The sequence below is a fragment of the Chelonia mydas genome, chromosome 10, assembly GCF_015237465.2.
Source record: "Chelonia mydas isolate rCheMyd1 chromosome 10, rCheMyd1.pri.v2, whole genome shotgun sequence".
Taxonomy (NCBI): domain Eukaryota; kingdom Metazoa; phylum Chordata; order Testudines; family Cheloniidae; genus Chelonia; species Chelonia mydas.
The window spans coordinates 45,013,948-45,028,184 of NC_051250.2; the positions used below are offsets into that span (position 1 = coordinate 45,013,948).

The 14,237-nt window shown below is 52.6% G+C and overlaps 1 protein-coding gene across 5 annotated transcripts in view; it reads right to left on the reverse strand.

Moving 5' to 3' along the window:
• Window positions 1-14,237, reverse strand: part of LOC102933380 (dual oxidase 2) — an 80,342-nt gene that overhangs the window by 23,298 nt on the left and 42,807 nt on the right. For all 5 annotated transcript variants that reach the window (XM_037910881.2, XM_037910880.2, XM_043524052.1 and 2 more), the window contains 7 exons: window positions 13,135-13,299; window positions 10,452-10,639; window positions 7,180-7,381; window positions 4,063-4,229; window positions 3,872-3,932; window positions 3,081-3,177; window positions 2,484-2,574 (listed from right to left, as the gene is read on the reverse strand). In XM_037910881.2, the coding sequence (XP_037766809.1) occupies window positions 2,484-2,574; window positions 3,081-3,177; window positions 3,872-3,932; window positions 4,063-4,229; window positions 7,180-7,381; window positions 10,452-10,639; window positions 13,135-13,299 (971 nt within the window). The remainder of the gene's footprint in view (window positions 1-2,483; window positions 2,575-3,080; window positions 3,178-3,871; window positions 3,933-4,062; window positions 4,230-7,179; window positions 7,382-10,451; window positions 10,640-13,134; window positions 13,300-14,237) is intronic.

The window sequence follows — 14,237 nt, forward strand, 5'->3', positions numbered from 1 at the left end:
CACTCGCCTGACCCAGCACCCAAAGGAAACTTGATTCATAGAATTTAAGGCCAGAAGGGACCATTAGATTTTCTAGCCTGACCTCCTGCCTAGCACAGGCCAGCGACTTTCACCCAGTTACCCTTTTATTGAGCCATTCCCTTGTGTTTGACTAAAGCACGTCTCCCAGAAAGGCATCCAGGCTGAATGTGAAAACATCCCGAGAAGGAGACTCCACCTGTTGCCTTGCTAGCTTGTGCCAAAGGTGGGTCGCTCTGACTGAGAAAGGTGGGCCCGATCTCTATCTGGAATATGTCAGCTTCCTCCAGGCCTTCACAGTCCTGCAGGCATCAGGCTAGATCCTCAGCTGATGGAAGGCACTACGGAAGCCAGTGGGGCTTCACAGATCTACACCAGCTGAAGATCTGGCCTTAGACCTGAATGAGAATTGCTCAGCTAATGCCCAGGGTAGGAAGAGGCTGGCTCCGGAGGCTCATTAAGCCAGTTATGCAGCTCCTGCACTGCAGGTTTCACTGGTTGGCAGAACTGTTGGGTTCTGTTTCAGGGACATCTTTACAATTAGTACCAAAACATGAATTTTTTTTGCCATTATTTATGAAAATCTTTCAGCAGGTGGAAATCCACAGCCAATGGAAGGCAGAAGGTCCCTTGGGGCCCTGGAGGGTGTAGCACACTGTGCCTTGTCTGTTCCCATAGGTGCCAGGTCTTCCTGTGAGCCCGGGCAGCACCTCACCGTGCGGCTGCCACACCCATGTGCATAACCATCTCCAGATCTGGCTCCCATAGGACAGATCCATTATCTTGGCCCTGCCTGAGTCTCCTGTCTGTAGAAGCTGCTTCCCCAGGGATGGGATGGAGGAACAGAAGCAGCATCAGAGAACAAGAAGAAGCTTTTCAGGAGTCAAGCTGGTTGGGAGTTTTCTGCTGAAACAGTTTTTCAATGGAAAAAAGTTTCCGCAAAATAGCAATTTTCTGCAGGAAAATTTTCATTGACCCAAAACGTATCAACTTTTTCTAGGGAAGATCTCAACAAAATCTCTCGTCTGCAGTTGGTTCGACCCAAATGAGAGCATTTGGTGCATTCAACCGCACGGATGTGCTTCATTTCAAGTCTGTTCAACGTGAAACTGCAGCTGCTGAAGGCACCTTATGCCCTGGTTCTCCCCTACGACCCCGCCTCTGACCAAGCTGCATGGTGCATCATGGGAGTCACGTGCCGGGAGGCGTAGTGTGACGAGAGAGCCCAGCGCATGGGCAGAATGTGGGTGAGAGGCACCAGAATCCGGCTCCCATGAGGCACTGCATGGGCAGATGCAGTGTAATATCGAGCTGGCTTGGAATGAAAAGTCCCGACCGTTCCAAATGGAAAACGTTTGAATTGGGTGACAGCAAGCGCAATATTCCAACTTTCCTTGCAATTTGGGGTGGAAAGAAACACTGACCCAACTGACTTTCTGGAGGGATACAGACCCCATTCTGCTCAAGAGGGCGCTGCCCGTGGCGTAACTCCCTGCTTTATCTCCTCAGAGCTGCAGTGCCTCGCATGTCCGTTCGCAGTGAAGTGCTAGGGTGGGGCAGTGACTGCATTAGTCAAGCACTGGGCAGGTGGGCGGGGTGGTCCCGGCGGCTTCAGCAACAGCTCCCTGCCAGATCCCTGAGTGCAATCCTACCCGCCTGACTCTCTGTGCGGTGGAATTCCCACCCGGCCATTCTGGTGATGGGATGCGGTTGGCAAGGGCCTTGCCATCACTGGAACGGTCCATTCGGCCCCCTGATGAAGCGAGGCTCTGATCCTCAGGATGGCCGGTAACCCTCACGTCTCACAATCTGACAATGCAAACTCTGCTACATGGCAGGCCGAGCCAGCCCACCGCCATACTGCGCCAAGACCCTGCCCTCCTGACCCTTGAGTGCTCTGCTATTTCCTACTGCAGGCGCATTCAGAATCAGAGACCTGAATCCAGCCCATTTGCTGCGACCGCGGCCAACTCTGCAAGCCTGGGGGCCCTGGGCGGGCCGCGGGCCTGTGCCAGGAGCCGGTCTGCCTCATTAGAGCTGCCAATAAAGTCTGAGACCCCTGGGGATTCCTCCTCCCTGCTTGCCCCACTTTGAGCAGCTGGGCCAGAGCTTTGCAGTCCATGCTCTCAGGAAGGTAAATAAAGGGATGGGGGAGGGAGGAATCTTTTAATCACTCATCTCACACAGCCACAGCTGCAACTCCCGGAGCCCATCGACTGGCAGACAGCCACCGGCCTGGGGGGAGGGTTAACCCTGCATGCTGCCTCTTTCGGGGCAGGGCTCCTGGAACTTCAAGAACCTGCTGTGCCGAAGCATGGAGCAGCTCCCTAAATCCTGCCCTCCTGCTTCTGGGGCCATGTCAGGCAGTGCAGTGGGGACAAAACTTGGCCCGCGATGCAGGTAGTCCCTGCCTTTGGCCAGGGCGCGGATGAGACGCTGCCCTTCCCAGGCCCGCTCCCCCATACCTTTCTGCACCAGTAGCTGTTGCAGAGCCGGAAGGCTGGTGACTTGCTGTTGTCTTGGTTGATCACTTCCTGGAAATGGCAGCTCGTGTTTCTGGAACAGGAGAAGGGTGAGGCCTCGCAGCCCCTCTGGGCAGGGATAACAGCGGGGCTGAGAGGGGCTTTTCTGCAGCTTGCTACAGTCTGAGTCCCCAGAAAACAGTCCTGAGTGTAGACAGCACCTTTGTATCCGTACTGCTACATACACAGCTGGGCGGGAGCTCCAGCTGCCCCAGCCTGCGCATGACATGACCCGTGCTACACTTCTCTGCTGAGAGGCAGTAGGGCAGGGAGCCTGTGTGGCCGCAGCCTCTGGAGGGAACGCTTGCTAGGGCGGTGGTGCCAGCCCTGCTGCTAGGAGCTGGCAGGAAAGCACTGGGCTGGGTGATGCTTTGGAGGCTTGTGTCTTTCAGGGTTTGGGGTGGATCTGTCGCCCTCCAGGAGTGGAGAGCAGCTCTCCTTGCTGCAGTCTGACCTGCGACTGCTGCCTCCACTCACCCGCCTGGCACTGCTGCTTCCCCAGCTGACAGGCACCCCCACCTGCCACGCGGCTCTCCCTACCTCCTGTAGACTCCGGGGGGCACCATGGTTGCCAGGGAGTGCCCCATGGCCGCCAGGAACTCGGTGGATATGCTGGGATCCACATGCTGCTTGTAACCTGCAACAAAGAGCAGCTGCTGGGCTGCACCTCCTGGCAGAGGAGTGAAGAGCCCCCTCAGGGCCCCTCGCTCCCCCATCCACCCACTGCTCCCCCTCAGGGCCCCTCACTCCCCCATCCACCCACTGCTCCCCACAGCCCCCCCTCAGGGCCCCTCACTCCTGTATCCACTCAGTGCTCCCCGCAGCCCCCACTCAGGGCCCCTCGCTCCCCCATCCACCCACTGCTCCCCACAGCCCCCCCTCAGGGCCCCTCACTCCTGTATCCACTCAGTGCTCCCCACAGTCCCCACTCAGGGCCCCTCGCTCCCCCATCCATCCACTGCTCCCCACAGCCCCCCCCTCAGGGCCCCTCAATCCCCCATCCACCCACTGATCCCCACAGCCCTCCTCAGGGCCCCTCGCTCCCCCATCCACCCACTGCTCCCCACAGACCCCCCTCAGGGCCCCTCATTCCCCCATCCACCCACTGCTCCCCACAGCCCCCCCTCAGGGCCCCTCGCTCCCCCATCCACCCACTGCTCCCCACAGACCCCCCTCAGGGCCCCTCGCTCCCCCATCCACCCGCTGCTCCCCACAGCCCCCCCTCAGGCCCCCTCACTCCCCCATCCACTCACTGCTCCCCACAGCCTCCCTAGGCCCATCACCCCACCCTTTTGCTTGCCTCCTGCACCCCGTGCTTCCTGCCCCCTCACCAGTGTACGACGAGATGGTTTTATGTAGGAATGTCGGCAGCCACTCATACAGGACGATATTCTGTGGAGGAGAGGAGGAGATGGTGTCAGCACAAACACCCACAGAGCTCAGGGCAGAGAGCCCAGCCATCATCACTCCAGGGGCTCTCCCTCGTGCTGGCCCCTCTGCATGGGGCTCCCGGCTCCCTCACCTGGTAGGTAGCAATGACCCACTTGCGCGCATGCTGGAACACGTCCTCGTCCGACCAGCTCGGGTGCTGCTGAGCCAGCTTCGAGGCCCAGTTATTGTGGTAGCGGAACCAGACAATGCTCTCGGCCTGCAGGAAAAGGTTCTCGTTCCCTCTGGCATTCCCAAAGTCTACAACAGTCAAGGAACTCATGAAGTGCATGACAAACACACACAGAAGTTAGATGAAAACATAAAATACTCTTGCTGGCAGGTTGCCATGTAACACAACTATATTTCTTAAAATCCAAAACCCTACTACAGAAGAACCAAAACCAGAGAGAGGCAATTAATTGATCTTTAACTATTCATGGTAAATAGGCCCAATGGCCTGCGATGGGATGTTGGATGGGGTGGGATCTAAGTTACTGCAGAGAATTCTTTCCTGGGTGTCTGGCTGGTGAGTCTTGCCCACATGCTCAGGGTTCAGCTGATCGCCATATTTGGGGTCGGGAAGGAATTTTCCTCCAGGGCAGATTGGAAGAGGCCCTGGGGGTTTTTCGCCTTCCTCTGCAGCATGGGGCACAGGTCACTTGCTGGAGGATTCTCTGCACCTTGAAGTCTTTAAACCATGATTTGAGGACTTCAGTAGCTCAGACATAAGTGAGAGGTTTATTGCAAGAGTGGGTGGGTGAGATTCGGTGGCCTGCATTGTGCAGGAGGTCAGACTAGATGATCATAATGGTCCCTTCTGACCTTAATATCTATGAGTCTATGAGAGACAGAGCAGGCTGTTCTCTAAGGCAGCACAACCTTTGCTCTAGACCAGCTCTTTGCAGATTGCATGCCGAAAGACCCAGACTGCACATTTCCTTCCAGACCCCCTACCCTGCGAGCAGAAGCAGGAAACTCCTTGAAATTTAAAGTGGTCGCTTGTTTTTAAGACCATTTTCAATACACCATGGAGCTGACTGTTGCTGCTATGGGACAGAAAGGAAGCCTGCTGCTAGATTCCACACGCAGCTTCCCTGGTGCTATGGGGAGGGAAGAGACTGGAGAGGGGATGTTCCGGGGGCTGCGTGTGCTGGCATTGGGTAGGGGATTTTCAGTGTCCATGTCTGCCAGCCAGAGGCCATTCTGTGGGGAACAGAACAAAGGGAGAAGAGAAGAGAAGAGAAGAGAAGAGAAGAGAAGAGAAGAGAAGGATGCCAGTAACTCTTTTCTAGTCCTCTCTCTATATATCAGAAGGGAGAGGAGTAAGAGGGAACACAATAGAGAAATAGAAAAAACAAGGAGGCAGTTGATTAATTTAAAAAGCAGCACATTTAAACCTGATAAAGTCAGGTAGTGGTTGGCAGAGGATAACGCGCCTTTAACACCGAGCACAGCTACCCTGTGGAACTCATTGCCACAAAGTGTGGCCAAGAAAAGAGGTTACATTTCTCTCTCATTTCTTTCTCCTTCTGTTTTTAACCTTTCCTCATGAAAAAGTAAAAGACAAAGCAAACAAAGTTGTTAGGTGCACATCAGGTATTTGATACAGTTTTATGGTTAGCAATACACTTCGGCAGTCATAAAACATCTCTCGTCCGCAGTGTGGCATGGCATGAGCTCGCCCCCTGCTTTGGCCCGGGAGATACTGTGCTCTTCCTAGTATCAGGTAAAGGGGCAGAGAGCAAAGGATGGCCAGATAAAGAATTCTTTAAAAAAGCACAGCAGGACTGTGACCAGGTTTGTGACCTGCAGCCAGGATCATTTCAGATTAGAGGGGGAGAGTGGGTTTCTATCAGCATAGTTTGGGCTGGGTTGGGAGCTGATGCAGGGCTGCCTCAAATTCACACTGCATCTTCAACTTACGCAGGTTCCTGTCACCTCCCTTGCGTGATCTGGCATTTCTCTCCCTCTTGGGCTGGGTCCCTGCCTCCTTCCCCGGCTGGGCACCCACACAGAGTGGTTCCAAAACTTTCCCACTAGCTGGGAACTGACTTTATTGTGACCTGACCAACATTATCCCAAAAGGAACCTTTGCTCATACTTCCTCCCTGAGCTTGGCCACCCCAAGGGCCTCCCTGGCCTAGTTCCCTCTCTCTAGGGAGCCAATCCGGCTAGTCCGGATGGAATTAACATGCTGCACTTGCTATAGTGAGTGCGCGGAGCTTCGGCAGCTTTGGGCAGAGTTCTGACCCTCACTGGCAGGGAGGTTCTACCCCGACGCACGACCCGATAACTGTCCCAGGGCTGCGTGGGCTGCAGGGCAGCCTGGGCCTGAAGCAATTCCCCCCATAAGGGCTAGGGAGAGGCCCAGCCCTGGCAGGCTTAATGGTGCTGAGTCTGACCAGGATTCTGACTTCTTTGATCACTGCCCCCCCGCACTCAGGGTGTGGTTGGGGAAGGAACATTACACAGGTGAGTCTTTAAACTGTGATTTGAGGACTTCAGTCACTCAGCCAGAGGTTAGGGGTCTAGTACAGCCATGAGGGGGTGGGTGAAGCTCTGTGGCCTGCGACATGCAGCAGCTCAGACTAGATGATCATGAGAGTCCCTTCTGGCCTTAAAGTCTAGGTGACCCACCAGCACGGCCTGGGTCTGTAGGGGCAGCACCTGGCTGCAGGGAGTGGCCAGCACTTCGCTGCCTGGGCCTGGCAGGTGCTAAGAAATGTTTCTCTTCATGGCGCTGCTTGAATGTGGCATGAATGCCTCGGTTCCACACCACACACCACACCCAGGAAACAAACAGCTTTGTGTCTGGGAATTTCTGCTTGGCAGCCCTTTCTGGGGCGAGTGCTTGGCATCAGGTTCCCTAGATGCAGGGGGATCTGGCCTACCCACCCAGCCCTTCGCTCCCTGCCCTGAGGTGACGCTCTGCTCGGACACACCCGGCGGTGGGTTTGCTTGGGGGATCGGGAGGGAGACTGATGACTCAGTGCTGGGGGAAGCCCAGCAGTTTTAACTGCTTTTCTGCATTAATTTGCAGCATGAGAGAAGACATTTCTCTCAAGCAGCCAGTGCAATCGGCCACCTCTAGGCCTGATTCTGATCCAGGATGGGTTGGAGACTTCAGCCTGGGTAGGGTGTGAAATAACCTTGCAAATGCACCATGGGAGGCTGAAAGATGGGAAACTGGGACATGAGGCTTCCTTACCATAGATCCCTTGGGAGCCGCCCTGTCCCGTGGACGGGTCCAGAGCCTTCCACATGAAGTTTCTCCCATCCGTCTGCTTTGGGAAGCTCTTGTCAGGCCCAGAAGCCAGCTTCCCACCAGAGAAACTCCTCAAGGCGTCACTCCAGGAATGGGAAGGGCCATAAATGGCACTTCCATCAAGCCAGCCTGTCACCACGTTTATCTGAGGAGAGAAGCAAGGGCTTGGGTCAGAGCGGGATGATCGGCTGCCTCCTGGTCTCTGAATGGGGATGGAGAAGGATCAGGGCTTAGCCAAAGCCCAGGTCCTCTGTGCGCTTGTATATATTGATGGTCCACTACACATACGGTGAGATGAAGAGCACGTATTCCACAAGGAACAGAAGTTTTACTACCTTTTTATCAATCTGGAGCAGAAGTCACCAGAATCATCAAGAAAGGGATGAGCCTGCCAGTGTTGATAAACTACCAACTCCGTGACTCTTCACCCAGATAAGGGGCCTTCCCAGAGGTTGGAGGAAGTTCAGTTACCATTCTTTTAAATTATTTTTCATTTCCTGCTTTCCTTTAGATTCTGAAACAAGCTCTTGAATCACAGGCTGAGTGAGGCAGGGCAGGAGGAAGTACTAGACTCCTCCCCAGCAAACCTGCTCTCAGCAAGGTGGTTCTAACCAGAGCCCCTCCTTTTGGCTGCTGCTCATCCATCCCTAGAGCCATGTCTCCTGCTGCTGCACTGTGAAGTCTGTTTCCATTACAGCTGGGCTACGCGTTTCACGTGGCAAACATTTCCAGTGAAAAATGGCCTCTTTTGAAAATATACATTTCCTTGCAAACATTTTAATGTCTTCAAAACTTTTCAGGATTTGAAATTTTTCTAGGAAACATTGAATTAAAAATGCAACCTGCTAATCAGGCTCCACTGTGATTTTCCATTTCTGAGCTCTGTCTGTTTGTGTTCATCAGGTGTCAATTTCAGACTTTTTGTTTTCTGGGTGGACCATTCTGACTGGCCAAATTAGGTACACGGTGGGACTTTTTTCAGCACATAAACAAATTTCAGTTCAGAAAAAAATTTCAATATCAAAACTGAAAACCTTCATTATGGGAAATTTTTATTTTCAAAAACAGTTTAAAAAAATCTGTGGATGATTTTTAAAGAAAATGAAATCAACCCATTTGGAAAACTAGTGACATGAAATGACATGTGTAATGTGTTTTCATTTCTCAGCCAGCTCTGCCTACAGTTGGCTGATGTATTGGTGGTGACGGTACCGCATGTTCCCACATCCTGACACTTCAGAATATTACCAGGTTACACTGAGCCAGCCATGCCGATGTGTAGAAATGCATTCGATCCCATGATGTTTTTCATAGTACCAAGACTAGGGTGCCATAATGCATTTATCCTTTTGCAAGGTCTATGACTGCCCATTTGCACAGCATACACATTCTATTGTTTATTACACCACGATAAAGCGAGTTTACTGCCTAGAATGTCTTGTTTATTACATGTCACACAGGAGCAGAGTGACAGAAAGACTTGTTAGTTAGAGGAAAGTGTAAGCATTTCTTCAAATTAGTCCTAAAATGACACTGCTCATAACCCATTTCTGACACACCAGAGCTACTTCAGGGCCGATCACTAACATTTTCCTTGGGCATTTTGACTAAAGTGATAGAAATTCCCACAGCAAGAGATTTTCTCGACCGTTATCGCCGTAGGTGGCTACGTTTTCCCTCAACTCTGGCCTCCCAGAAAGTTACGAGTGACTTGATTTGCCAAGCAATTGGATAGTTCTGGGTCAATCTACAGAAATTGATGGGCTTTCTTTTGAAAGAACAAATATTTTGCTCAACGACCCCGAATGCTGACTTTGCCGAGTTGCACCAACAGCCTGGATGCTCCATTTCGGTGCTGTTTTGTACATGGGGTAAGGTAGTGCGGACTGTCTGTCTTCACAGATTTTTTTTTAACAACAACAAAAAATGTGATTCCCCAGCCTTTCTTCACTGGGCTGTAATGCAGACAGTACCCCATGCTGCATGCCGCCCATCCAACGGAGCCCTGTTACAGGCTGGGATCTCTCTGCTGGGAGGTGAGTCGGGAATTTTAGGTTCCTGTTATTTCCTATGAGATGGTGTGATACTGGGAGAACATGGGGAGAGCTCGTCAGTGTCCCTAAGAGGGCTGGGATGAACCCCTTAAAGTGAAGTTAGCAGATATGTCCTCCAGGAATCCAGGGCCTAAAACTAGTGAAAGAGCAATTCAGTTTGCAGTTCACAAACAAAGCAGTGCTGTTTAAGTTAGGGTGACCAGACAGCAAATGTGAAAAATCGGGATGGGGGTGGGAGGTAATAGGAGCCTATATAAGAAAAAGACCCAAAAATTGAGACTGTCCCTATAAAATCAGGACATCTGGTCACCCTAGCTTAAGTGCCAGCAAGAATGAAAAGGCCTTTAAGTGGTGGCATGCCCTCTGCATACTGCACTGAGGGGAGACTCCTGAGCAAGTGCAATTGGATATTAATTAATGAGGAAAGCCTGACAGAGGGTCAGGCCACCTGGCCTATCTGAAGCTTCACACAGAAAGAGCCAAGGGGTATAAATAAAACAGATGCTACAAGAGCAACTCATCTCTCTTCTTCCTGGCCCAGGTCCATATGCACTGAGTGCTGGAGATACAGGGGTCCAGCTAAGAGCTCAAAGGGCCAGAGAACAAGCTAGATGATGAAAGGAAGGATGGTCCCCTCCAGTGGCTAGGAAGCTAGGAGATCTGAGCTTTCTTCTAGGGGTACTGTGACCTAGGGGAGTTTGCCTCCTGTCTGTAAAATGTCAATTCCCCACCTTGCAGGTGGGGCTTGTGAGGCCTGGCTCACTAATGCTTGTAAAGGGCGCAGCGTTCTTATCAGAACCTGCTTATCTTGGTCACTACATTTTCAGCCACGCATTTTCTGTCTAGTCCATGTCATTGCAATGTTTCTTCTCTTGCATCCTGGACTGGTGACCAGTGGGAACTGTGTTGTTCTCAGGTCACTGCGGGCATTAATGTCTTTAATAAATGGCGAGAGTGACTGGCGTGTGAGAGGACGGTGCTGCTGCTCTCTGCTCTCTTGTCCTCTTAATTTCATAAGGCACCTTTATGTCACTGTGCCAGAGACCTGTTGACACATGCGCTGCCTCACCCCAGCCAGTTACAAAATACTCCTGTAAACAACAAATGGAAGAAATAAATACAACCCAAAAGGAAACAAAAAAGGAAATGCTGCCCCTTCACCTGTTCTCTGGGGTTGTTGGGGCTCTGCCCCGTTTCCACAGCCCACTTGCTGCGCTGGAAGGGTAGGACCACGTTTCCAGCATTGTTAGGGTCAAACACGGGGTCTCCCATGGGGATGCGGATGTTTATGAATTGAGCAGGGCAGCCGGGATTCTCCACCGCCAGGATCTCCGAGAGCACATGGAAACCTACGAGAGACCCAAGCAGAGACAGTGACTGGGACAGCTGTGTGGGAGCAGGTTGTCAATTGCACCCCAAGAATAACAGCATTCAACGAGATTCAGGCAAATTCTCCATGGCCCTGCGTAATGACTGCTCTTCCAGCTCAGTCAGAGCGGGTCAGGTGAGATGCAGATGTGGGGGGTGGGCTGCACACGGATGGCCATGTTGGACAATGACCCACATTCTCTCTCTGACTTTGCCACTGGCTTGCTGGCTGACCTTGGGGAAGTCACTTGACGTCTCTGTTCCTCCGTTCCCCAGCTGCAAACGGGAGTGATGATACTTGCCTCTCTCTACAGTGCTTTGAGATCCCTGGGTGGGATGGGCTATGGGGCAGAGTACTGTGAGGAATGCTGGGCTTTACCCATCTGCGAGGCTGGGCAGACGAACACATGGCTAGCACAGAGTCCCATAGTCAGCAGGGATTAAATTGGATTAAGCCAGTGGCTGTTCAGAGATTCCCAATAGGTTCTGCCTTTCATCAGCCTGATGAAACCTGGTGCCTTACATGACCTTGTTCTTGGCCTGGCCACCCCTTCTCCTCTGAGCCACTCGCTGAGGCGTGTCTGAGCCTTGAGGGATTGTGGGGAGCTGTTCTCCAAGCCTGGCGACTGCCTGACATAAGCCAAGTGACGCACAGCAAGCAAGGACAGAAGAGGCATCTGTCCTACAGGCAGGCCCTGAGCCGGAGGTTCACACCCTTCTTTGTCGGGAGCCTTTGAGCTGTCTGGTGTTGGTTGAGGCTGGAGGCAGAGGTGCCACAACCCTGTGAAACAGGCCACTTGTGGGGTAGTCCCGTCTGCATAGCAGCAGGCAGGGCTGGAAATCTCACAGGCTGTTTTAATGCTGGCAGACTGTGCAGTGCTCGGGAGGGGAATTTCTGACACGCTGTGTAAGCACTGACCATCACTGTCTCTAGCCAAAAGCAGAGCAAAGGGCCCGGGGAAAGCGGGGGAATTTTGAGGATGTATCCAACGCAGTCCCCTAAACCTTCCAGGGTTCTCCCACTCCTGGGTACTGCAGAGTTGCCCTCAGCCTGGGGATTGCGTCTTGCCTGGGGATTGCATCTCACCAGGATAACAACTTGCCTGCCCACTTCAGAGAGCCTCTAGCTCAGCTGGAGAGATGGGCTGGATGCAGGACTCTCTGGCTAGGTTCTCTGGCCTGTGATCAGAGGAGAGAGTCAGGATGGTCCCCTCTACCATTGAAATCTCTGAGATAAAATTGAACAGAGCACAGAATCCTGGCCAAAGTCTCTGCTAGCAGGCAGCACTGAGCACTGCTGGGACAGGCTCTTGCTGGGATCCACTGCCCAGACAATCGAACAAACACTCAGCAAAATGGTTAATGAATGGGTGAAGTTCTGCGTATGACAGGAATTGGTATTTATTCATGCCTCTTGCAGACAGCAGGGACACTGCTGACTGCCCCAGGCTAGAGGGACTGCCCCAGGCTAGAAGGACTACCCCAGGTGAGCTTGTGTTTGCTTTGCCTTTTGGATCAGTGAGACTAAAGGAAATAATAACTGAACCCCATTTCCTCTTGCTCTTTCTCCTCTGCTGTGCTGGCCCTTTGGCTTCTGGGAAACCTGCTGCCTGTTTGCTCAGCCTGCGTGAACATACACAGGGGATTACACTCTCCAAACATGACTCAGACAAATGGAGGAAGTCACCAGTGTGCAGAGCAGGGCCACAGGTCTTGGTGCGAGAGGAGCCTGGATCACACCCTCACCGAGAGGAACGTACTCTGAGAAGCATGAGGGACATGCTCCTGCAGAAAGGACTGTGGGAACATATCCCAGCCTCAGAGGACAGAGCTGGCCTGGCAAATCCTGGTGCCCAGGGCTGCAGAACTCCAAATGAGTGGCAGGGGCAGCTGTGTAGCTAAATCACCTGCGCTCCGGTGAAATTCTTACCAGGCAGAGTGTGGAGGGGCGAGGGGAGCCCCAGCTCTGAGTCTCAGAGGCACCCGAACCCTTGCTGAGTTTATAAGCTACACAAGAGTCTGCATCCGATGAAGTGAGCTGTAGCTCACGATAGCTTATGCTCAGATAAATTGGTTAGTCTCTAAGGTGCCACTAGTACTCCTTTTCTCTTTGCGAATACAGACTAACACGGCTGTTACTCTGAAACAAGAGTCTGCCGTGGAGTAGCAGCTCCACCTACACCAAGTGTTCATGCATCATTGGTATAAAACTCTGTCTAAAACAACAAGGAAGTTTCCAAACAAAAACCTCATTAAGACAGAGTGACGGGCCACCACCACTCCTCGATGCCTCCCATTCAGATCCTTGTTCCTAACCCCCAGGGCTCAGCCAGGTCTGACGTCTTGGTTCAGAAGTTATAGATTTGAATCTGTCTAACCAAGGGCTTTGTAGGGGAAAGAGCGAGAGGGGTCACAACGATGGGAGTAAAGAAATAGCCCAAGGGCTGTTCCCAGTGCCCTGCCAGCCACCTCTTACCAAAGAAGACACCCAGCACGGTTCTGTTCCTGCTGGAGGGCAGCCTGGAGCTCCCCTGCGCGGCCACGTTGCTGAGGTTGCGAGCGTTGGGCACGTTTGGCTCCTGCACTGGCTGGTACACGCCATCGGCATAGTTAGCTGGCAGGAGACGCAGCAGCTTGGAACCTGGTGGTACAACATCAGCATGTCACTGTGTCCAGTATCCCGAGGACAGATGGGATCCCATGGTTGTGGGCAGCATACAGGGGAAAGGGGGCCCTTGGGGCTGCCCAGAGGGCTAGGGAAATCTGGGCTGGGGGGAGAGTACAAGGTAGCTGGAGCGTTTGGGAACCTGCCTTCCAGAAAACCTAGTGTCTTTGTAAAGGACCGTCAGGGCCGCACTGCTAAACGTTATTGCGGAGTGCTAAACATCCAAATAGATACATTCCTTCTCCTCCACACAATCAGATCCACACAGCATCTCCCCATTCATCGGGGCACTAGGGATGTTTACAAGGGTCAACTGCCAGCACAGACCATCCAACCCTGCACCCCCAATAACAGGCAATGCCAGATGTGTCAGAGGAGAACAAACATTTAGGCCCAGCAGAGCCATGTCAGCCAGGAGCATGAAAACCCCCCATAATTGACAAAAGACAAAGCCCACCTGCAGATGCAGCTGGCGGGCATAAAAGCCCTTTTTCTGGGAGAGGCTATTTCATTTGGGGAAACGGTAGAAACTACCCTGGGAAAAGCACTCGTTTGCTAGTGCTGGTCTCCTGATCAACGCTAACAGCAAGCCCTTGCCAGTGGAAACGAGGCCAAAGTAAACAACGTTCCGCAAGCTCTACCAGCTTGAGTTTCTGGAGGGATTGCAGGTGGGATTTTTAAAAGCACCTAAGGGAGTTTGGTGCCAGCACCCTTTGAAAGTCAAAAGAAGACACATGCATAAGGGAGTTTGGTGCCAACACCTACTGAAAGTCAGTGGAAGCCGGGTACCCAAGGGAGTTTGGCACCTATCACCTACTGTAAGTCAATAGAAGCCACATGCCTAAGGGAGTTTGGCACCTATCACCTACTGAAAGTCAATGGAAGCTGGGTACCTAGGGGAGTTTGGGGCCAGC